The sequence below is a fragment of the Leucopleurus acutus genome, assembly GCF_964270905.1.
Source record: "Leucopleurus acutus genome assembly, chromosome: 9".
Classification (NCBI taxonomy): domain Eukaryota; kingdom Metazoa; phylum Chordata; class Mammalia; order Artiodactyla; family Delphinidae; genus Leucopleurus; species Leucopleurus acutus.
The window spans coordinates 17,068,619-17,095,032 of NC_139144.1; the positions used below are offsets into that span (position 1 = coordinate 17,068,619).

The 26,414-nt window shown below is 38.1% G+C and overlaps 1 protein-coding gene across 2 annotated transcripts in view; it reads right to left on the minus strand.

Annotated features, from left to right (window-relative positions):
• POU6F2 (POU class 6 homeobox 2) overlaps nt 1-26,414 on the minus strand; it is a gene marked incomplete at its 5' end in the record, with an annotated part of 451,958 nt that overhangs the window by 359,467 nt on the left and 66,077 nt on the right. The window contains one exon of one of the 2 annotated variants that reach the window (XM_082846261.1): nt 3,173-3,344. In XM_082846261.1, the coding sequence (XP_082702387.1) occupies nt 3,173-3,344 (172 nt within the window). Of the gene's footprint in view, nt 1-3,172; nt 3,345-26,414 lie in introns of those variants that run through there. The other variant, XM_082846262.1, reaches the window with a different exon arrangement.

The following is a 26,414-nucleotide window of genomic DNA, read 5'->3' on the forward strand; positions in this document are numbered from 1 at the left end:
GCTGTAAAGTGCAGAGGTGTAATTTAAGGAGAAGCATAAAAAGGCCCAATGGTTCCTTTTTATTTGTTTATAAACAAATGGAATTTCCTTTGTTTATCCATAGAGGGCATCCGTATTAGCCTTCCTCCTCTAGTTTTGGGCTGAAGGTGCCATTCTGTGAGAGAAACAGACGTCCTCTGGACTGCTAATTTCAACAAGACACAAAAGGGGGACTATACTCCAAAGAAATCCATTTATACTGAAATTTCATGTACAGTAAAAAATGGAACTCTTCTTGTCTCCTCTCACTGGTAAATGTCTCTCCACAAAAGTAAACAGACCAAGATATACAAAAAAAATTTGTCTTAATCTGCTCCTTTCACTCCAGAAACTCAGTTTTCAAAAATACAATGAATATGCTGTAAGAGTGATGGTTTGAGAGAGTATGTTAGAAAAGCACTGTTTAGAGATAAACCTGGACGCTCTCAGTTATTCGTGAAGAATATAATTCTTCATTACCAAGTGAAGAGTATAATCACAACTATATACGGAAACAAAAAACTTGAACATACGTCAAGTAAAATAATGATCCATTAAATTACCACCCATTAAGTGTTGCCAAAGTTGGTAGTAAACTAGTTGCTTTCTAGTAAAATTCTGAGAATTATACTAGAAAGTTTTAGCCAGTTACATAGACTAGAGTTCCTAATGCTAAGTCCCAATAATATTAAAAGGTGAGAGCATAATAGAACCAGTAGCTAAGGAAACCTGAGAGACCAATGAGATAATAAATGGTAAGATTACTGTAAAATGAAATGGACAGAATAAATATTCAGTTAATTTTCCATCGATGAGAATGTCACAATAAAATCACAGCTTACTTTGCAAAAAAGAAAAAAAAAAGCATCCTTCTGGGCTGCTTTCTATTCTATCTTTCTCAAATTGTCTCCAATTTTTTTTCTTAAGTTTTCAAAACTGTTCATCTACTGATTTCTTTTAACCTAATAGGAAACTGGAAAATATTCACATTGTGTTTAAAAAGCACTCTAGAGACCAAATAAAAGTGAATAAACAAGAAATAGTAGATATAAGATGTAGATTTTGCTGGATTCTCTCGCACAAACTCAGAAGGTGAGTATTCCAAAGTAAAGATGAGTACCTTCTAAAACCTGCTAAGATTTCTAAACTACACTATGATTCCCGTAAAGATTCCACTTAAGATATATTTTCAAAGAACTTTTAATTCAAATTTCTTTGACCCGCCCCCAACCTTGGATTTTTTTAAGCTTATTTCTCTACACGTGCCAATCAGTAAGAGGTGACATAACAAATCTATGACAATTTTCAACCTTGGAAAATCTAAACAAATGTTGAGAAGCCAAATTAATTACCCTTCTGTTGGTTTATTTGAAAAAAAAAACCAACAACAACAAGTTGAGGTTTTAAGTCAAAGTCTACAAAAAGCATTTACTTTTAAAAAATGCAAGCAAAGTTTAGGAACACATAATCCATTATCTTCAGTTATGTTGAATTCACAATTGATTACTTTTTAAAAGTCAGAGTGCTTAGTATTAGTATATTCAACATCAAAGAGGCTGGAGCATGGCTTCTGCCTTCCTGCAATTTACAGTTTTATCTGCCTTCTCTCACTAACCCCTTGAAATGAAATGAGTGTTTTAGGACATAACTCTTCTTACACAGATAAAAACTCAGACTACAACAAAATATTTCTTTAAAGTAAAAATACTAAAACCTTAATGCCTAGGTATGGAAAATTTACGTCAGAAGTGGAATTGCCACTTTTGCAAGAAACGGTCATATGAAAAAATTTCTTGAAACTGGCATCTCCTATACTCTTAACTACAAAACAGTATTTAACCAACAGAAAATTTGATACAGAAAGTTTCTCTGCAATACTCCTCTAGTGTTTGACTGAGTGAGTATTTAAAATCAGAGGAACACTCCTGTGTTGAAGCTGGCCTAGAGTTGCCAAACTAAGCTGCATTTTTCTATAGTTATTTTTTAAGCTCATGTTTTTAACTGAATTAATGACTTTCTTAATAAAGGAGTCTATGCCATGATGTTGTGTTTCTTTACAGTTCAGGCACTTGACAGCTTTTAACCTGTTCTCTGCCTGATCAATACATATATATCTCTGAGGTATATATATCAGTTTAGTATATATATGTATGAACAGGTTAGTATGTGTTATATACGTGTATAGATAATATACATTTAGTGTCAGAAGTATATAAACACTTGGAAATAATTAAAAGCAAGTGTTTCAGGAACAACTGTTCTGAAAACCTAATGTCACTCTATCCCATAAAGTGCTTTCCCAGCAGAGACATCTATCACCATCCATCACTCAGTCACGCACCTCAACACAGCCTGCTCCCCTTTCTGATTAGAGATCACAGTTGCTTGAGTTGGCTTACAGAGTGTCATCTGTTTGAATGACAGATGTCTTTGCTGGAGTGGCACTCTGTTTGTTCTTGTTTTGTTTACGAAACGAAGATTTCTAAAAAGGTTCTGGGCTGCCTCTACATTAGGATGAGGCTATAAACCTCTGTTAAAGGACAGCGGCCGAGGCGAGGGATGCCAAGGACCTATTTTCTTCCCTCATCACCCTTTTAAAAGAAGAGATGTTCATTCTAATTGTGATCACAAAATGTTATGTCTTTGTGCCCTTCCCGTAGCCACCTCTGTTTACCTGGCAGAGAATGACCGGTATTGATATTTTTCAGTTCCCCTCTCTGGTCTTTTGACTACAGATAATAACTCTTTACTCTCCTTCCCCTTAACAAAAGGCTGCGAAGCAACCCGAAACCGAGTCGATATTTATTCAATAAACGTTAACCAATTCTCACAATGGAACTGATTTCCTGACGATGATTCTCCTCTTCTTTTTTTCCCCATGATCTCTAGCCCGGGGACGCTAGCAATATCTGACCAGTGCAAAGGGGCAGGAGGAAGTTCCTGGTTGGGAAAAGTTTGGAGGACACCCTCCCAGCCAGCTGGCTTCATCAGCTGGGGTGGTTCAGCCCCTCCAAGATGCCAAGGTCCTCTTTGGTACTTAGAAGAAAATTGAATGAACAACAGGAAAAAAAAAAAAAAGAGGAGGGGGTGAGGGCGTGGATGGCTCTTCCGGACATCATGGTAGGAGTGAAATGAAAGACCTAGACAGACTTACCGAAGAGCTTGCTGGGAGTGTCCTCGCTGTCATTTGATCCCACGGGCGCAAGCAGGGGCTCATTCAGCTCGCTGTCTGAAGTAGCAGCCTTGTCCTCACCTCCCAACTCCGCATTCATCTCACTCCGCACTGACAGCAAGGGCTTACTGACTTGTCCAGCTATCATTGGATCCTAGGATGGGGGAAAAGAGTGAAGGGGAGGAAAAAAAAAAGTGGCTGCTTGAGTGTGTGCGTGTCCTCTGTCTCCCTCTCCTCTTCTCTCTCTCTTCCACACACAGACTCTCCCTCTCTCCCCTCTCTCTTATCTCTGACTGCTCCCGCTGTTATTGCTGGCTGCAGTCAAGTGAAGAGCTATTACAGATCCGAGTTCTCCATTCCTCCCCACCCTATTAAAGCTCAACTAGCATGAGAAAGATGCAGGAGGCTTCTGAGGAAAAAAAGAGAGAGAGAGAGAGAGAGAAAAGAAAAAACTTCTTTGAAAGCAACCTAACCAACACAGCTTTAATTGTGGGATGTGCTTTTGTGCAAATGTTTTTACACCTTGTGCTGTCTTGAATGCAAGAAGAGAGAAAAAAAAAAAGAAAGTGCGGGGTTTGTACTTCGGCAACAGACTCAAAAGGAAGGAGCACCCTAGGGAGGACCCAAGGGCTATTTTAGGAAGCCCTCTCCCTGGGGGAGAAGCAATTAAACCCTATCCCGAGAGCAGAAAAAAGAGACAGGGAGAAAAGAGTAGTCCAAAGGCTTTCAATGGAATGAAAGAGATTTCTTATGTAAATTCTAGCAGCACCCTTAGAAGTTGACTTCGCTGGTCCCAGATTTGGGACTGCAGCTGACCCGAAATCAAATGAACATTTGAAAGCAAACAATAAAAGAGATGAAAATTGGTTTACAGTTTTTGAAAGGAATTGGAAAAATACTTACAAACTCTGTTCAATAATTCGGATACCTAGAGCATCCTATGCCCAGAGCATTAAAGAAAAAGAAGTCAAAGATCACCTCCGAAAAGGCAAACTTTACCCCCCAATAATTTAAATCTGCTTTATCTTCAGCTCGTTAGGAGGGCATTTTAGGATCAGCAATATTTTTCCAAGGGCAGCCTTCTATTCCATTTGCAAACTAGGACGCATGCTATTGCGGTGGCACAGGTATCAGAGGCAGAAGGGAGAGAAAAGCCGGAAGTGCCCCTTTTGCGTGTTCTGGGAGCTATTTATTGCCAAGTTCATGCTTAAATGGCTCCTGAGCAGGAGACAGGTGACCAGCGCAGGGGCAGGTAGGGCCGCATGCTGTCTTGTCCCATCATTACATTGGTTGTGGTAAGCCTGGGGTTATTTTTTTTTTAATGTATTCATGCCTGAAAAGTGAATTTGATATGACACATGATAATCTATGAAAATGTTAATCAATACAAATAGTTTAAGCTGTCATCAAATTCACTTCTTTAGTCAATACTCATACCACGGAAAACAATGTCACTGTCACCAGGGCTTAATTTGCACAGCACTTAAATATTGGACTCTGTGCATCAATGCACTTCTTCTTCAAATACTGTAGGTAAACACATTTTCTCCCTATTTAAGTCTGAAGCACTCAGCACGCATTTAGCTGAGCCAAATCCTCCCTTTTGAATACCTTGATAGGTCCACTGGAGGGCAAAATTAATACTTAATTGAATCTCACAGTCATCAAAATAATCAATACTTTTTTATTATTTATTCTTTACAGTCTGTTGACTGTTTCAAACCTCTGAGGGAATGGTGGAAAGGATTCATGGCTTTGAAACACTGTCATTTAACAAGGTAATTTTCAGTGGGGCATTAGGGGTTGTGAAACATATAATAAAACAAAAATGGTGGCTTATAATAGGAAGAAAGAAAAGAATTATATTTCTGCCATCTAACAAAACAGGATAAATAAAAAGCAAGTGCAGAGAGAGAGAGCAAGAAAGGAGGGGGACGAGGGATGGAGGAAGACTGGCTTTTGAAGGGTTTTATCATATCAAGAGCAGAGCCGAGCTTTCATAATGCTGACATTTCTCATCCTGACAATCCTAAACAAGTAGAAAGGATGAGATCGCAGATATCATCTTTCATCACATTCTCCAGCTTAAGAACCAACATGACAGCTTCTCTCCCCTTTACACTGTTAATTACTAAATAAAATACTACTCTCTGTCAGCATCAGATTATTGCAGATAGCAACCACAAACATTTCTCCATTGTCTCCCCCACTCGGAAACGGTTGAGCCCTACCTTGAACTCTTTAGAGAATAAATTAGGCTTGTCTCACTGTAGTGTAAATATTTGAAATGTAATCAATGTCATCAATACGGTCGATTCACAGTATTGTCAGCCTAAATTTGCTGGTGATAGATTAGCATTTCATTTACTGTGTTTGGAGGTGGAGGTTTGGAGCGCTTGAAAATGGGGGGTTGGGGGGAGGAGAATGGGGCAGGCAGAGGGGAAAGGAGACACAAAAGTCTCCAAATTTCCCCCAATTTCTTTCCTATGTATCTAAGAAAGACCACGTGTTTGGAGTCTTCTGATTCGGTAAGCAGAGCAGAGTGAGGTAGAAAAGGAAACACTGCCTTACCTCATAGCTTCACATGAAGGAAAGGGACCAGGTTTAAATTCTAGTGCATTTATTTTACTTTATAAAAGGTTGAGTCCGCAATCTCTCTGATCTAAAGGAGCGGGTGTGACTCATGCCTTTAAGACACCCAGTCTCTGTGGCCACACTGCTCATTGGAGCATTTTTGAAGATGGTGTTAATGGTAGACTTGTGTTTACAATGACATTCACTACCCTCGTGATAAGCCAAACACGGTTATGCATGTATCAGTGAGTACCTGGGCAGACTTAAGAAAAGGATATTCTATTCCTGCTTTATTTGTGAATGGTCAAACTGAATCCCGAATCCCACAGAGGAGCTGAAATGCAGCTGCTAAGTTCAAGTGCACGTAAATCTTTTAAGATGTTCAGTCTGGCTGATGTGTGCAAAGCATGTACTGGCAGATGGCGTATACTCACTGACCATTAGCTCTTCTTCTTTAAATTACTTTTAGGTACCCTCATCCACGGCTAGGTTCCCAACTAGTGCCTCTCAGTGACCTGAGCTTTGAAAATTCAGGAGTTTGTCATCCAAGTACTCATCTGATTTTCATCCTACAAAATGCTCTACATTTTCCCATGATGCAGCTGTAGGCCACATATATATGTGCATGACATGGTTAAAGAGCAAAGCCCCAGAGAGGCAGAGAGCAGACAGCTTTTAAGCACAGCTATAGCCACTGGGGGGGTCCATTTGAAACTGCGTCACAAGCAGTAACCCCTGAACACAGTCTTATAAGCGACTGAGGTGGGCGTACCTCTTTCAAGCAGCACTTGGCTTGGAAGTTGTTTTCTCCCTGCCAAACGTGATGTCAGTCTGTGAAATCCTTTCTCCCAGAGTAAGGAAAGGATTTCCAACGTGCACCGACGTGGGTGCTTGCAGGAATGTCAGAGAGCTACAACTTTCACATGTACAAGGATTGCTGCAGCAGCAGATAGGAACAGAAAGAGCTAGTGCAGGCAAAAAAATAGTGGGTGAAGACTTCTTACTTGGAAATCTGAAATTGTCACAACTAGAGTGGTAGAAGTTGGGACTTCTCTGCAGTTTGTTCATTGGCCCTGACTGAAGAAAGGGACTTGTCCAAGATGGAACAGTGTCAAGTATAAGCAATAGGAGATGCATGTGCCAATACAGGAATTCACAAGGGTCATAAGAGACCCAAGAAGCCAGACAGTAAAAAAAGAAGAAATAAGAGATGTAGATCCCATTAGCAAAATCTCAAAAATTTTCACCATGTCCTACAATGAAAGGACTGCAGTCAGCATCAGACCACACAGCAATTATTTAAATCTCCTTTGTGCATTGTTAAAAAATAAAAATAGATTGCATGTATTGAATGCCTTTACCAAATAGGACCTCAGATATACTTAATGTCACTCAAAGTATGCAAGGTATTAACCCCATTTTAGGGAAAAAGGACTGAGACTCAGAGAGGTTAGGTGACTTACCCCACAGCTAATAAGTGGTGAGGCTGTATTTTGAACCCCAGTAGATTTCATTTCCAAGGATCAGCAGCTTTTTATACAGCACCCTCTACTGCGTGAAAATAACCGAGGCTCATGGACTAGGTAACCCATGGGGTTTCCCAGAACTTGAATTATGGACTGGGAAGGGTGTTAAACCCTGGATAACCAATTCCCACAGTATGCTGTGTATACTATCTTCTTCTCTTCAGACTCTAGAAAAAAAACACCTCTCTGTCTGACGCTGCTTAGGTAAAATCCATGGGGTGACAGGGAATGGTAGAGAGGACATCAGACAGTGTCACGCTCTACATAATCTTAGCAATCACTTAACCACTCTCACCCACGGTTTTCTCATCTGGAAAATGAAAGGGTCAAAATAAAACAGTATTTTCCAAAGTGCATTCCACAGAACACTTGTCCTAAAAGAGATTCTACAATAAAGGATTTTTGTAATCATACCCACGTGGAAAACACAGCAGAAAAGTCTACCAGGAAAGAAATCAATTCAACTCTGCCTAAGGTAGCACTTCCCACAATTATCTGACCATGGAAGACCTTTTCCTTAGTCTTCAGTATATTATCTAACGGATCTCGTGCTTCTTGAAACATTTTAGACTGTGCCTGCTTAGATTACAGCTAACGTAAATTACAGTTCTAATTTTTAACTATTCTATAATAATAGGCTAGACGCCTTCAACAAGTACGTATCTGTCTAGTGCTTCTTACATTCTTTTACCTAATTAATATTCCTTACCATTTATTCATATACAGTTATACACAGCTTAGTATATACTAACTGTAAATACTCTCTTTGTGTGCTAATTTATGATACCCTTTAATTCTTAAATAAGGATGTCCCCATGTATTTCTGTTGTAAAACCTTTACTTGAAGAGCAGATATAGGGCACTGTGCAAAGGAAAGAATTTGACTTGGGCTTTCACCAGGCTGTTAAAAATAATACCAGATAAACAAAGATATAATTCAGCTAAAGGCCTTCAATAATTTAACCAACAGAGTTTTTGTAAGCATAATCATTCTCATTTTATAGTAAGGGAAACTAAAGATAGGGAGATTATTATTAACTCAGCAAAACATCCGTGTCCGGTGGCAGCCACGCGATGGAAATACCCTCGCCCCTCTAAACTGAGCTTGAACTCAGTCCAGCATATTTTTATGTACATACAAACCAACTATGAAGCAGGCAATCAGAACAGCTTTGAGGAAAATATTTATAAGATAGGCAGGCAGGCAGGCTTCAAAAATCCAAGGGAACAATTCATTTGGTCACAAAGCGCCAGAGTAGGGCAAAGTTGCACTCAACAGATCTATTTCTAGAACTCGATAGAAAAATTATATCCATTATAAAGAAAAAAAAGTATATTGGGTTTCCCTCTCCCCACCCTTAAAATGCTACATTTCAATTTAGGAATCAGCAGAACAAATTACCTACAGACATTTAAGATGCAAAGACGGCATCACATTTTGTATTTAATTTCTCCCACTGAGAAGTAAAAATCAAAATCATAAATGAATGAAGAGGAAGAAAGTTGACCTTAGCGGGTTTGGGGAAAAGGAAACTTCAAGTGTGGATTCTGTTACCTTAGCCATGGAAAGAAAAAGCAATTTTTCTCTTTCTTTAACCAATTACCAAATATTATTAAGGTTAATGAAGTTAGTTCTCAATATGAAATTTAATGTACCAAAGAATGTTTTCCCCCAAAACTTACAAAGAATTTCTAATTTTTCTAAGTATTATGCAATACTTCCTCCTTCTATCAATAAGTTTTAAAAAGACATTCTATTTGACTTTTGGAAATAAGACCATAGTTTATTTTTATGTTTTTCTTTATATGTGTACATATTTTTCTTTATATGTATATGTATAATATAGTTGAAAATTCTGAAAATTAATGAAGATCACAAGACATTAAAAACACCATAAATTTACCCACCACTGATTATTTTATTTTAAATGTCACTTCCTAGACTGCAAACAAAAACTGTTTTGAGAAAAGCTGGAAATCCCACATTTTTAGCAAATACTCAACAGACAAAAAATTGCATTACAATAAATTTAATTACAAAACTCAAACGTATACCCTTGATAATCCCACAATAGATTTTCACAGCAACATGCTGATTCCAACCTAGGTTGCCTACTTCAACCCAGTACTCACAACTGTTTTTTCTTTCTTGTCTCTCCACTTTCAGTTAGTGTGGCCAACATTTTATTTAACCCATCCCAAAATAAAGAAGATGAATATTTGTGAAAATCAAGCAGGGCATTCAAAACTCAAAATAAATGCTGGGTTTCGAGAGTGAAGTAGTGAAGTACTGAGGAAACTTCAGGAGACTTCATGGATATCCCCTGATTTAGCATCTGCATGACTGGCGGTGAATCACCATCTCTTTCTTCTTGGATTCTGTACCAACATGGCTTTACGTATCTCAAGGGAAAAATATGAGACCTGAGCGAGGTCATGTACAGATACTGCATGTGAATATGTTTTGAAAGGTAGAAAGTGTTACACAGAGAGACCATTTTCACCACACCTCTTCCCTCATTAAGGCATCCAATGGACTGTGAGTTGTTTTTCTTTCCATGCCTTCAGATTGGACCAGAAGTGTACACTATAGTGGATGCTGCAATGTGCTACCTAGATCCCTGCTTTAGGACCAAGGCACTCATTTCCCAGCTGCCCGGAATGCTGGCTAAGGATGGCTCACCCCTGAGTCCTTCCCAGGAGCTGCCTTTTCCAAGGTCATGTCCCTTCCTTAAGGGCAGCCTAGATTCTGTCTTATGGCCTTCCAAGACCAAAATACTTAACTCTCTGCCCCTTTACAGAAAAGGTTTTCAGACCCCTGAGGTCTACCCTGGGCTCGGTCAGCTGCCTTAAACAGTATTCATGCTCCAGGGCTGGTGTTTAATCAGAAAGTCCCTACTCCAGGCTTGGCCACCACAAATTCCACAGCTACCTCTGTTCACTGTCCCCACTCCCTCACTCTACATTTTGCTAATTAGTACAGTTTATATTAATTTTGAGTGAAATTGTTGATCAGCATTAATGGAGGTTAGAAATGAGTTCTCACTTGGTTAAATTAGTCATATTCAAGATATATGTATTGGCTAAAATATTTTGGAGACGTTCTCCACCCTTGAGTGGAACCAGAGAATATTAAAAATCCAGAAAGTCCTGTTGCTTATGCTCTTGGGGCTAGTGGCCTAAGGTTTGACCCCCAAACTGTCCCATGTCCAATCTTTGGGTCAGAGAGTTCTAGTTGCCTAATGCTGACCGTGAGGGAAACTCATCTTGCTTCTAGAATCTTGCCACACCTACTTTAATGAACCTTCCATACCAGATGTGCTCTGTTCACCCAAAACGACAAACAGCTATGACTTTATCAAGCATACAAACAGGTTGAACAAACTATTTGGGGATGATTAATAATTTGGGGGATAATAATATTTGGGGATATTTAAGAACTATGTGATGTATGGCAGCTTTTGGTCTCAGAGCTTGATTTCATTATAAGCAGGTAGGAAGGCTTCGGGGATGTAGCAAGGTCTCCCCCATCTCAAATCATTACTGACTGCCATCAACCACTAAAAAGAATCCAGTAATTGTGCAAATAAAATCTGGCTTAGGCCACTGCAACATAACCCACTACACTGGGTGATGACCCACGGTGTCTTAGGGAGCAGGCATGGTCATTTACAGAGTGAAATAGAGTCCAGAACCCCTGTTCAGAAGATGCCTTGGGCAACTTACACTATTGCCTTCATCAATTCCCAACATTTTATCTAGGGGATAGTTAGTTAAGATGAATGCCCAGAACCATCTTGGAAGGATAAAATAAGATTGCAGGGCTTCCCTGGTGGCGCAGTGGTTGAGAGTCCGTCTGCCGATGCGGGGGACACGGGTTCGTGCCCCAGTCTGGGAGGATCCCACATGCCGCGGAGCAGCTGGGCCTGTGAGCCATGGCCGCTGAGCCTGCGCGTCCGGAGCCTGTGCTCCGCAACGGGAGAGGCCACGACAGTGAGAGGCCCGCGTACCGAAAAAAAAAGATTGCAAAATATCTGGGCTTCCCTGGTGGCGCAGGGGTTAAGGGTCCCCCTGCCGATGCAGGGGACATGGGTTCGAGTCCAGGTCCGGGAAGATCCCACATGCCGCGGAGCACCTAAGCCCGTGCGCCGCAACTACTGAGCCTGCGTTCTAGAGCCCACGAGCCACAACTGCTAAAGCCTGCACGCCTGGAGCCCCTGCTTTGCAACAAGGGAGGCCACCGCAATGAGAAGTCCGCGCACCACAACGAGGAGTGGCCCCCACTCACTGCAACTAGAGAAGGCCCATGCGCAGCAGCAAAGACCCAACACAGCCAAAAGTAAATAAATTAATTTAATTAATTAAGAAAAAGATTGCAAAATATCTGATTTGCTTTGGTGTCAGAGGATGGTATTTCATTTTGTACACATGGGCACAGTTTAAGAGTCTCTTGTCTTTTTGTGGACGTTTGTTGAACTTCAGTTAAGCATACAATCTCCTTCTCCCGTCACTTGCTATAGAAAGAGTTTCTATCTTTCTCCAAGTCCCACCATGAGTGCCACATCCTCTTAACTCTGCTAATGGTCTACAGACAACTCCAATCAAAGATTAGAGCATCAGACACAGCTGTATTTAAACGCAAACAAGCAAATAAATAAGCAAAACATAAGATGAAATAACAACATGATCAATCAAACAGTAGTCAGCGAGTTCTGGACTTCTACAGAGAATCTAGTGTACAGATAGACACACATCATCTAGCTCATCACCTTGTACCTCTATAGCTCCTTTGCCCCCAAGAGCTTAAAATGACTGTATGCGTGATGCTTCACATATACTTATCTGGGAAGAAAGGGAGACACTGATATTGACAACCTAATAGCACCATCAATTCAATTTCCTGCTGCCTTTGTGAAAAAGCATCAATAAGAGTTCAATCCAGGCTCATCTAGATCTGGTCTTTTGGTAATGGGGTTATACAGCAGTATCGACATTGCATACATATACCCTATATTCATACATTCTTTATAATCTGACGGCTTCAAATAGGTATCAGAATTTAATCAGAAAACAACACAGATTAAAATGGACTTGTATTTAGAGATTTGAATGTACAGTTACTAAGGAGTAACAAAGAAAAAACAACCTACATTATCCAAAAAAACGTACTTTCTAGCATCTTAAAAATTCTAAGAGGTACTTGAGAGAGAGAGAGAGAGAGAGAGAGAGAGATACATATATAGACATTAAATAGATAGATAGATAGATAATTCTGTATGGAGACTTCAGTGTACTTAAAGAAAGGGTTTCACAGGTCCGCCCATGTTACATATTTGCCATGCATCACAGATGCAGTAAAATCAGGACAGTTTTTTGGTTGGTTAATCACTTACTTTTCCAAAAGACTTAAGCAGTAGACTCTACAGCTGAGATGTTTGAGCCCTTTGCAGACAGACATGTCTCAGAATCCCCAATACTGGGCGCCAATATTGTGTGTGATACAAAAAAAGGCTCTCAAGAAATGTGTTTTGATTGATTGATTGTGAAGAAGGAGGAAGGAAGGAAGGAAGGTTGGTTAAGGCAAGGATTGTCCTTGGTTGGCATTTTTAATATTTTAATCATACGTTTAATCACGTCTGAAACTATACAATATGAAACTAAGGCCTCACTTGGCTATCTTACCTGTCTGGCATTGCACACACATACACACTGACCCATATTCTGCTTCCAGAAATGTGAGTTTGGTTTTGCATGATTGTGTTACTTTGTTTTACCATAAGACAAAATGGAAGAATTTAATAGCAACACTGAAGGGGAAAAGGAAAGTCCTTTTTCTCTGCTTAGGACGGAGGTTGCATGAGAGCAAAGCTATGTCTGGTCCAGGGGATAAGCTCAACCAAGCAAAGGCATCAGTGCTGGACTCAGGTGGCTGCAGATGAGGCCATGGCCGGCCCACCATGGGCCTCAGCCTCAGCTCTGTCCATGCCTCCTGTTCAACCAAGAAGATTCTCCCTCTGACGCTGCTCCTACACAATTCACTCTCGTTCCCAGGTCATTCAGGAGCAGTATCATCAAACACACAGCACATTAGAAATATTTTGTTACAAATGTTCTAATTCTATCATTTTTCTCGGAAGCAAATATTCCGAGAAATGAATTAAATGAATATATCCATTAAATATGTGGACACATCTAATTCAATTCTTCCACTCTGAATAGCAAAAGACAGACAGTTGAGGAGAAAAACCTTTTACTCAGAAAGGATCCTTGTAGTTCCTTATAGTTTCAAAGTTCCATAAATAAACAGAAAAATCCATTCTGCCCCCTGCTGACAGACTAACATTCCTAAACATCCAGTTTGAAACCTGAAGGTTTAGCAGTACCTTCTAGGTTGGGTCCACATCTCACTGAGCATGCCACAACCTCCATACTCGGAAGGTCCAGCTTTTCTCCGGCTGAGTATGGCTAGGCAACGCACAGCCAGAGAAAGCGCCGTTCACGTTTTTATAATGACTGTACTAAGACATTTTCCGGCAGGTAGCAGTAAAGTGTCGGGGACTGTCTGGTCTAATTTGCAGAGAGATGCCCTCCCTTTGGTCCACAGTGGGCCAACTGGGGCCAGCCTCACCAGTGGTGTCACTTTCTACTCACTGAAGGGCCTGGGGCAAGGGCCTTACTGTGGCCTGAGTCTCAATTTCCCTGAGAGGAAATGGGAGTAATAATGGTATATGCCCCGTGGCATAGCTTTGCAGATTAAATAGTTGACAAAGAATGGTTAGAACAGGCCAAGTGCCTAGCAGTAATAAGCACTGTATATACTGCTCTAGGTCTGCCACTCGCCTAACAGAGTGTGAACATTGTGCGCATTTTGCCATCTGATTTTCAAAGGGATTCCTGATCCACCTCTTCATCTCCCCCGCCTCCCCAGTAACCATTGCTGAGGAGTAAGGGCCTGTCACTGCATCCGCCTACTCCAAATATTAAGATGATGTTTGGCACATCATAAGCCCTCCCTAAATATTTACTGATTTTATTTGAAAAACCAAAACAAGACTTGATATCTATAAATGATGGAAGACCAAAACTTCGTTAGATTTTTAAAAACTAAGTTACTCTGATGTCTTTTGAGAAGGAATTTGCTTTATGAATCCTAAGGTCTTATTATTTTAAGAATGGTCAGGGGGCTATAAGTTCTGTAGAGTTGTATCCCTGAATTATAACAGTATCTGGCTTTTAATCTTCCAAGCACGTAGCCACGTTCTCTAAAAAAGCCATTCTATCCCTGCTCAAAAGGCCATTGTCTAATTGATTTCACTAATAGGTGTTTTCCTTTCCTCTCCTCTCAAAACACAATAACATGGGCTGGACTAATAATACGGGTTGCTACCTTGCTATTTCTTGTCCTTCCTAGCAATCTGGGCAGGTTTCTCTCTGCCAACACCAGCTGCTGAGGAGTTTTCCTCTCCTTTTCTGCCTTGGGTCTGCACAGGGCTGCACCTCGCCCCAGCTGCTCCTTTTTCCTCCCTCTCCTGTAATCCACTCTCCTTTAATATTCCAAGGGTGACCCTTGACTGTCCTTTGAATGCTGCTCCAATTCAAAAGGCTTCTGAGCTTTTAAGACAGCAGAGATAACATAATTCCAAGAAGACAGGGGTGGGAGGGAGGGAGAATGTGATTGGAAAGATTAGCTAAATCTTCTCATTCCTAGGGATTTGGGCTCTCACAAATACAGGAACTGGGAGGTTTTTCCTTTTTTTTTTTTTTTTTTTATGGACTCTCCCGACCCTCCTCAGCTCTCGTATTAACCTCTATTCAAAATATTTTGTTTCTAACCCCAACCATAAAAAGAGACTTAACTGAGTATTTCTTTAAATCTCTAGCCTTTGAAACAAGGGCAATTTTAAAGCAAGGCCAGCTTTTATTAATATTTATTTATGTTCTCTTTCATTTGCATGATTGGGGATGGCTCCGAATCCGGTTCTATTTAGGACAAAGCTGATGCAATTCAACAGGTATTTACTGACAGTTCATCGTGTACGAGGTGTTATTCAAGGGACGATGGGGGATGTAAGGATCCAGAAACGCTTGCTACCATCAAAAATTTCACCATCTATAGACATCAGTAAAGGGATGGTATTCGGCATCTTCTATGAACCTTGTATACTTTCTGTCACAGATATAACATTTTCCTGGCATCCTTTATCTTCCCTTTCTGTAAAATGCCAATGTATACTAACCACTTGGACCATGCATGCGTGCGCGCGCGCGCGCACACACACACACATAACACCCTTTCTTTGACACACTGTTTTAATATCATTACAGATGCTAATGAATAAACATGTTGCTCCACTCAGGGCGTTTTAACTGGGCTTTTCTAACCCTCATCTGCAACTGATGACAGGCTATCTTTTGACTCACACTAAAACAAGGTATCAACACAGCTATCCGCAGGATCACTGGCACTTAAGGGCTGCACTACCAAGTGGAGCAGATGAAGCACCTGAGTTACTACTGTTGGTCACGGAGTATTTTTAAAGAATTGCTTCCTTAATATCCTCAAGCACCTACAGTAATGAGAATGGGTAATGTGTTGTCAAGAGGAAAACAGACCTGTTTTAACAAATCAGTAAGGCACACGCATAAAAAACATCAGAAAACAGATGTGCAGAAGTCTTTACAAACAACTGGCTCTTTTCAGTGGGTTTAGAAGCCTCCATCCCCATCCCACCCTTCTGCTATTAATTTGCTTAGACAAATGTTTCATAAATTAAAAACACACAATTTTAACTAAAGGCCAGCTGACTTATCCTGAATCTATGTAACTGGGTCCATCCCAATGACATTAAGGTACCAGTGGCCCCAAGAAGGCTCAAACATCCATGGTGGAATGCAGCCTCATTACACAATCCTCTTTCATTCTACTCCACTGAGCGTCTGCACGCTTTCTCCCCATGCACATGCATTGTGCCTGGAAAGTTTTCTGTTTCCTGTACAAAATAAATGAGAAATGGACTGTCACTGAATTCTCCTTTCTCACTACTTCAGCTACAAGGGTTCGTGTCTCTTCTTTCCTCCATGCCCACTAACAGATGGGTCCTGCTGGGAATCTCTGTGGGATTTATACCCTGCCTGCAAGGTTCGCCCTTGGCTTCTGGATCTTGAGGGGGCCACCTGTGGGCACTCATTTCCTTAGCATGTCAAGCAAAACTCTAATCAAACCTGCAGAGTACTTAGTTTAAAAAATCAGGAGGAAATCATTTTTTGATTAAAAACAAGCAGAAAAGTAAATTCAAATTAGCACTGAAATCAACTAGGAAACACACTCCCGAGTTTTTGATATAAAAATAGTCAATGATGATAGATTTTTAAAAATCGAGTTTTCTAAATCCAGTGGAAAATAGTTTGATTTGTTGTTGCACAGGATTATTGGAGATTCTTTCCTCTTCATTTAACTTTGATATTGGAAGGGTTTTTAATGCTATTTATTTATTCAACAAATATGTATTGAGTGAGTATTGGGTGCCATGCTACCCACTCTTCAAGGTGATGGGAACACATCATTGAGTAAGACAGGTCAATGCAGGCAGTCCTGTAACTGAAATACCTTGGGGAGACTGACAATAGCCAAATCAATAAATAAGGAACCATCATGATGTTGGGTGGTGCTGAGGGCTATGAACAGAAATAAAGCAGAGTGAAGTGTGGGGAGAGTGTGGGTGTGTCACATATAAGATGATCAGAGAGGTCGCACAGATAAGGGACCCTTGAGCAGAGGCCACCGTGAGCAAGGTGAGGGGCAAGTGAGCATCACAAGGGGACACTGAGGAAAAACTCTGGCCTGGGAGCCTGTTCAGTGCCCTCAGGGGACCAGGAGGCTGAGATGGCTGAGAGGGAATGAGTGGTCAGTGGGTGGTGAGGCCAGAGAATTGGGTGCCAGAGAAATGGCCAACAGCAAGATCAAGGGAGGGGGGGTTCTGGGCCATTGTGGGGACTTGGGAGAGGAAACCACAGAGGGTTCTGAGCAAGATGAGACAGGATCTGACCTGTCTTTCGAAAGGCCTCTTTTGTGGAAGGAAAGTGAAGCACAGAGGGAAATACATTGTAGTTCGGACGTGAGATCAAAACATTTGTTAACAGCTTTACTGAGATATAATTGATACTCAAAACCAATAGTATAGTTAGTTTTAATGATATTAAAAACTAGCACATACTTAATGTATACAATTTGGTGAGTTTGGATGTACACAGACACATGTGAAACCACCACCACAATAACACATTCCATCACCTCTAAAGGTTTCCTCCTGTCCCTTTTTCTGGATAAATTTTAAATTACAAACAAAAGATTACAAAATGTCTACCACATAAAAGATGTTATTTTTACAGAACCAGAAAACACTTCAGTAGCTTGAATCTTATGAAAACCCAAACTGCAGCCACATTGTTTTGCTTGCTATCTTATCCCAACAGCCTTTAAATCAACTTAATCTCTTTTGAGAAATTAATTAAATGAATCATCTCTCAGCTCTACCTGTCTCTGCAGAAGCTGCCCTGACTGCTTCCTTCTTGCTCTTCAGGATGAATTAAATTATTACCAAAGTCCGCCTGGTCACACGCGCCAAAAGAGGAAGGTCCCTAACATCACTGAAATCCATTCTTGTTGACACCTGACTAGCTCCCAAGGCAGTTTTAGAAAAGTCACTTTAAATTCTTTGAATGTTTCTTTCGGCTAAAATAAAATGTGTTACATTCCAGTGGGGCTTAAGGACTGTACAAAAAACATTACCTACAGGACTCTCCAGGCATTAATCTCACCCCTCCACCTCCCCCAACCCCCCCAAACCCCTGCCTCCCGCACCGACCTGGGCATCAATTTGGAAGGAGCCTCTGCTCTACCTGTAAAAGCACATCTCTTCTAACACACTTGGTCACTTGCATTCTGGGCTTTTTGACTTACTTTCACATGATAAAAAGCCCCCTTTTCAACTGTTAATGGCATTAAGAGCCTTTTTCTTAATGCAGTCTTTGCTTCCAGGGTGGCCCTGGCAAGAAGCTTGTGCTTTCTAAGTCTCCACTTCAATCTTACCCCACCTCTCTATTATCATCCATTCTGACCTGCAGTGCGTCAGGTCCCCGAGGTTCTGCACAATTCAGGGCAAATGCTTGGTCCCGCTCTACAACCTCTAACTGCGATGCTCAAGTCCTGTGGATTAGAACCACGTGGGGGAAACGCGGTGGAGGGGCTCCTTCCTCAAACCTGTCAAATCACAATCTCAGAGGGAGGGGCTCAGAAATCCATACTTGTAACAAGTTCCTCAGAAAATTCTTATGAGCACTAAAGTACGAGAACCCTTACCTTAAAGGTATATACTGAAGAATAAGAAGGAAAGTGTTACCAAGTTTTCTCAACATTTCAGAAGAAAGCATGCCATAGCAATGCACAGATTCATAATAACTTTTAAGTAAGAGACTGCTTTATAACTTTCTCTTATTCTGTCCTCTGAGTCACAAAATTTGGGGTCTTGAACTAAATATTTATTTCATATTCTCTATATTTCAGATTTTATTTTTCATTCTTTCAACATCATCATTCATTTTGACAGTCATACTATATTTTAAGCTCTATTTTTTTATCCATATCTATCTTGAACTTTAGAAGTATGGAACTCATTGTAGAAATCTTTGAAAGTTATATATCTATGTGTATGTACATGTATATACGTGTACACACACATATATACATGTAGTATGTCTATATACAATCTTTGTTACCTTTGTTAATGTTTACAGATCCACATTGCATATACAAGTTAGTATTCCACTTTTCTTTTTGATGGTTATCATTTTTTAGCAAGAAAGTATTTTTTTCAGCAAAGCATTTTTTTAAATTGAAGTATAGTATATATACAATGTCATGTTAGTTTCAGGTGTACAGCACAGTAATTCAGTTTTATACACACACACACACACACACACACACACACACATATTCTTTTTCAGGTTCTTTTCCCTTATATGTTATTACAAAATAATTGAGTATAGTTCCCTGTGCTTATACAGTAGGTCCTTGTTGGTTATCTATTTTATATGTAGCAGTGTGTATATGCTAGTCCCAACCTCCTAATTTATCCCTTCCCCCCCAGTATCCTTCTTTTATAATTCACTTTTCATTTAATAAATATTTGTTAGAGACCTAAAAAGCACTACCAGCTACCACGTGGTACGACAGCTGAGCACTATATTTGCCATCACAGACATTATTATATTATATTGTAACCATATTCTCCAAATGAATTAGTATCTAAAACTGTGATTTCAAACTGCTGAATAATATTTACTCTGATGCCATGGCTTACTGAACTCTTTTCTAATTGTAGAACATTCTGGGCAGTGGTCTTTGAAATGGGCTACATGCACACAAGGAGACGTGGAAGGCAGTGCATTCAGGTACAGGAAGAAAGTATTAGAATTTCTGTTTTTATTTCAATTTTTTCAATTCTATTTTGTGTATGATTTTTAGCAGTATAAAACCAAAAAAAGAGTAAATAAATTACACGTATTAGGAGTACCTGGTAAAAATTAGTTTCATTGATAAAGCTGGGTTATCACAAAACTCTGCTGTCGTTTGATTTAAGATGTGTCCAATTATTCACACAAAAATAAAATTTTGACAGTTTTAAACATATTCTCAGGAGTGAAATTACAAATAAAAGAGGATGGACCATTGCCAAATTGCCTTCTAGGTCAGTTGGTGGAAAATTTATGCTCTCAGTGTCTGAGAGAGCTTCTCTTTCATATTATATTTAAATTTTTTGCTGATTTATTAGACAGAAACTGGCATTTTATTAATGTTTTAATTTGCATCTCATTAGCAAAGCTAAAATTTTCAACTTTATTAGCTAATTAAGTTTCTTCTTTCATAAATTACTCACATCCTTTGCCTGTCTTTCTGCTGGGGATCTAAGTATTTTTCTAACTGAACTTTGTATAGATATATAGAAATAGTAATAATTATTAAAAACAATGGCTGACACTTATTGTGTTGAGTGCTGGCTATGCTAGAAATAGACCAGACCTTCTTTCTAGTCCTCTAAACAACCAAGAGTGTTATTATGCCCATTTCATGGATTATGAAATTGAAAGGAATGAAGTTAAGTAACGTAATTTGGCAGAGTCTTCCTGATTACAAATTGTAAGAGTTAGAATTTCTTTTTTTTAGAATTTGTTATCCCTTTGATTTTTATTAATGTTGGTTAAAAATATATTTAAAAAATTCTTATCCAGTCATATTTATCAACCCTCTCCTTTACGTCTTGTTCTATTGCTTTTATTGAGAAATCATCCATGAAAAGGCATAAATAGTCTCCAGTTTTTTTCTATGATTTTATTTCTAATGTAATTCTAGAATCTATCTGGAATATATGTGGGTGTATGGCATTAACTGAAAATCTTACAGTTTCCCAAATAGGCAATTTTTAGAGCACAAGTAGTTAAATAACCCATTGACATATTATGCTTTTTTTTTAATCAAAAACTAATTTCTAATGGAAACTCAGGTCTGTTTTTGTAGCATATATATGTGTGACCATACATAATGCAATATATATGTGTTAAGTGTATAAATGTTATATATAATATATATGTTGACTATTATAAATATAATTTATAGGTATAAATTATATTAACATATATTTATATAATTATATATGTATTTTATATTATGTAATATATGTGATAGAGCAAACATCCTTCTTATATTCCATTACTCTTTTTAAAAAATTTCTTACATATTCTCTGCTGTTTTTTCCAAGTGAACTTTAGAATCATTTTGTCTAATTTTAAAATTAAACAGATAAATGTCATCTTTATAACATTCTGTGTCACCATCAGGAAACTTGGTCCTTTTCTTCATTTATTTAAATTTTCTTGTACTGTTATCAGTGATGTGTGGTTATTTTTATATCTATTGCAGACATTTTTGCTTTAAAATTTCCAAATATTTTTTGGTTTGTTCCTACTGTAAATAAAATCAATTTCCCTTTCTAAGATCAAGTAATATATGGTTATTGCTCTTATTTAGAAAAACCATTGAGTTTTCAGTTAATTCTATTAGGAGTGTACATATATATTCATATTTTTAACAAATAAAAATAGATGTCTCCTCTTTTGTAATATTTATGGCTGTTTCATATCTTATAACACTATAAGAAAAATAGTGCATAACAATAGTGGTATGAGGCCTTGATGCTTCTGGTGTTTTTGTAGGATTTTGGTGTTGGTTTAAAGATCAGCTTTATCATGTAAGAAACTCACAAATCATTAAGGATGTTTTTTATCAGAAATGGCTGTTTTTTAGTATGGAGTTTCCTTTAAAACCTAAAAATAGAGTCACCATATGATCCAGCAATCCTACTCCTGGGCATATATCCAGAGAAGATGAAAACTCTAATTCAACAAGATACATGGACCCCAATGTTCACAGCTGTACTATTTACAATAGCCAAGCCATGGAAGCAACTTAAATGTCCATCAACTGATGAATGGATAAAGAAGATGTGGTTCATATATATTGTTGTAATACAATGGAAGACTACTCAGCCATAAAAAAGAATGAAATAATGCCATTTGCAGCTACATGGATGGACCTGGAGATTATTATACTAAGTGAAGTAGGTCAGACAGAGAAAGACAAATATATGATATCGCTTATATGTGGAATCTAAAACACAACAATACAAATGAATTATTTACAAAATGGAAACAGACTCACAGACTTAGAGAACAAACTTCTGGTTACCAGGGGTAAGGGTGGGCAGGAGGGATAGATAGGGAGGTTGGGATTGACATATACACACTACTATATTTAAAATAGATAACCAAAACGGACCTACTGCATAGCACAGGGAACTCTGCTCAATGCTCTGTAATAACTAAAATGGAAAAAGAACTTGAAAAAAATAGATACGTGTACGTGTATGTAACTGAATCACTTTGTTGTACACCCGAAACTAACACAACATTGTTAATCAACTATACTCCAATATAAAATAAAAATTTAAAAAACATTTTTTCCAATGAATTGAACCTGAATTTCCCATTTTACAAAAGACAACAAAGATACCAATCACGCAAATGGAATGTACACTCACACACCAGAAGACAGAACTGTCACAAATCCTTCCAGAGAAAAATCGATATGGAGTCCCAAACAAACATTTCCCCAACACAAACGGTCCTCGATGTCAGACACATGTCAGAACCAATAAAAATTCCCAAATAGCACTTCGCACTCAAAACAGAAGTCGGCCCAGTACACACCGGTGAACTTACCCCGTCTTGGAGCTTGTCAGCTCGTCCAGATGCATGTTTCCGTTCCACCAAGGAAAAGTGTGCGTTGGCAGCCAGTGCCGAGCAGGGAAGAAACAGGGACGATTCCCAAAACAAATGGTTTTGGCAGCTGCGAGGAACATCCCCCAAAATCCTCCTCTCGGGGCCCCCTAGCCACAAACAGCTGAGTCATCGCAGCCATCTTGGCGTGTTACCACAGCCGGTAGCTCCACTCCAGAAAACCCCACGCAGTCAGATCTCGCGAGAACGCAGCCCCACGTTGGGCGCCAAAACACTGTTACTGAAAGTGGAGGTCGGGCTGCTCGCTGCTCAAAAGCTAATAAAGAGGGAAGACTGGTGGAAAGTTTGCTTTATTTCCAAGGCCAGCAACTGGGGGCACAAGAAGGCAGACTCTTGTCCAAAGACCGACTCCCCCCACTGACAATCAGTGGGCAATAGCTTTTAGGGAGGGAGGGAGGGGGCTATATGCAGAAACAGCAGTCAGCTCTGACAGTTTTCTTTAAATCGGTCATCGCTGGTCTGACCAGCGGCATCTCGGTTAAGTACAGTCTTTAGTTCCAGGGTCTGTTTGTTACCATTTCTTTGAGGCCCGTTCTTGGAATTGTGGCAGCTTATGTCCCGGATATTTGGGTAATTCATACTTATCAAGATTTTGAAGTATATTTGAATAGAATTGTACATAATATGCTTTTATCAGTTTTTTCTTCAGCAAATTTTTTTTGGTGTTGAGATATTGTTGATTTACAGTATTATATAAATTTCAGGTGTACAACATAATGATTCACAATTTTTAAAGAGTATACTCCATTTATAGCTATTATAAAATATTGGCTATATTCCCTGTGCTGTACAATATACCCTTATTTATTTATTTATTAGTCCCCTACCTCTGTCTTGCCCCCTCCCCTCCCCCTTCCCTCTCCACACTGGCAACCACTAATTTGTTTTCTCTGAGAGTCTGCTTATTTTTTTGTTATATTCAGTAGTTTATTTTTAAAATTCTACATATAAGTAATAACACACAGTATTCGTTTTTCTCTCTCTGTCTTATTTCACTAAGCATAATACCTTCCAAGTCCATCCATGTTGTTACAAATGGCAAAATTTCATTCTTTTTAATGGCTGTGTAGTGCACTATGGTATATAAATATATATATATATCTCACATCTTCTTTATCCATTCATCTGTTGATGGACATTTAGTTTGCTTCCACATCTTGGCAACTGTAAATAATTGCTGCTATGAACATTGGGGTACATGGTCTTTTTGAATTAGTGCTTTTGTTTTTGCTTTCTAATATAAACCCAGGAGTGGAATTTCTGAATCATATGGTAGTTCTATTTTTAGGTTTTTGAGGAATATCCTTCACAGCCATTGTAAAGTTTCTTTTCATTCATGTTGCTGTGTTTTTCCTATTTTATGTTGTTCTTTAGATTTATCAAATCTTTTTATTAGCTTTTTTCTTCAGAAAACTAATTCTTATATTTGTCAACTTTTTAAAAAATTATTTGATTTCTTCTTTTATCTTTAGTATATCTTTCTGCCCAATGTGTCTATGTTACTTAATTTTCACACTTAGTTAATTCATGCATTCTTTTAAAAAATAATGAGAGAATTGAAGATTATAAGTTTGATATATCCTGTGAATCCTCATATTTATCCTTTATATTTTCATTAATTAATAAGTAGTTCATCTTGTGATTTTGTTTTGTTTTTTGACCCAGCAATTATTTTGGAGATGTTTTAAATATAGTGAAGGTTTAAAAAATTAGGTCTTTATTATTAATATTTAATTTTAATATATTATGAAAGAGAATGTGATTTTTGAGTTCTTTTTGAGAGAATTTTGTGTGTGTGGTCAAGTTTATGATCAGCTTTTCAAAATGTTCTATGGATACATAAAAACAAAATATGTTCTATGTTTGTATGAGAATCTGATACATAAATCAAACACAATTAAAATAGAAATTTATGTCATTATTTACTTTGTGAATCCTTGGTCTAGCTAAAGTTGATTGACTTGTATTGATATTTCTCAGAATTCTATACTTTGATCAATTTTGCATTGAATTTCTAAGAGTTTCTGCTTTATGTATTTTAAATTTGGTATTTGATGTGTAATGTCTCAATTAGTTGTCAGTTGTATTTTCCATCATTATAAATGACCTTTTTCTCACTTAGCCTTTCTTACCTTGAATTCTGCTTTGGGTTTTTGTTTGTTTAAAGATAAACAATTGCTTCTTTGATTTTAACACTTTTACAATATTTTGTTTTACGTTATGTCTCTTGTTACTAAGACGTCGATTTTTTTAATGCAAACTTGCAGTTTGTATTTTATGGAGAAATTTAAAACATTTATGTTTATTGACATAATCAATATATTTGATCCTATTTTGATTAGGCCGATCAACGGATTTTAGTGTGAGTACAAAAAAAAATGTTAATATGCTCTTTGCTTCTACATTGCAATGAAATGTTATAAAACTACCACTTGTCAGAGTGGTATAATGTCAAAGAATAACCACAACTATCCTAAAAGGCAACTAAAATACTCCCTCCTATCACATATCTGCAGGACAGTCGATTTCTTCGTACACTTCAACCAAAGGAACATATATCACAATAGAATAAATGCCGAAGTAGACATTAGACTCCGTCTTCTATGAAATTTTTATTAAAGAAATTTGTCAAAATGTAAAACAATATCACTCCTAAATTATTTTATTTTAGAAAATATAGTTTTTTAACAAAAAATATGAGTTTATTGTTATTTTAAAATGCCATAGTATGTAATAATTCAAATTTTCCTCAATTTGTATTTCTAATTTGATAATTATCAATAGATATTATGCATATAAATAAAAGCTCTTTGCAGTCCTCAATAATTTTTAACACTGTAATGAAGTCCTGAGTTCAAAAGTTTGAGAACCACCACTCTATTTTGTGCAGATACAAAGGGACAAATTTCTACTTTCTGTTTCTGGCTTATACAGCATTGCTGGACCACAAACTGCATTTTTCATTCAAATTGCTTCCATCTTGAAGTTAGTAAAAATTCCTCTCAGATTTGGAAAATAAATAGGTGGATATTAGTTCTTCTTGGGGATTTTGTAAATTTTCATGTTATTCAATTCCTTCATATATTTTAGTGGAAAACTGAGAACTATTTTTCTCTTTTTAAAAAATTTGAGCTATAATTCACATACCAAAAATTCACCATTCTGAAAGTATACAATTCAGTGATATTTATTGTATTTATAGAGTTGTACAACTATCACCACAGTAAATTTTAGAACATTTCAATCCTTCAAAAAAATCCTTTAGCTCTACCTCCTTATCTCCTCATTCCCCACCCCTAAGAATGCACTAACACTCTTTCTATTTCTATAGATTTACCTACTCTGGACATCTCATATGAATGGAGTCATACAATATATGACATTTGTATCTGGCTTTTTTCACTTAGCACACTGTTTTCAAGGTTCATCCATGTTGTAACAGGTATCACTACTTCATTCCTTCTTATGGCTGAATAGCATTCCATTATATAGATATATCGATTGATGAGTATCTGGGTTGTTTCCACTTTTTTAGCTATTATGAATGATGCTATTATAAACATTTGTGGGCAAGTTTTTTTTTTATATACATATGTTTTTAAATACTCTTGGAAATGTACTCAGGAGTATAATTACTGGATCATATGGTGATTATATGTTTAAATTTTTTAGGCGCTTCCACTATTTTCCACAGCAGCTGCACATTTTTTACA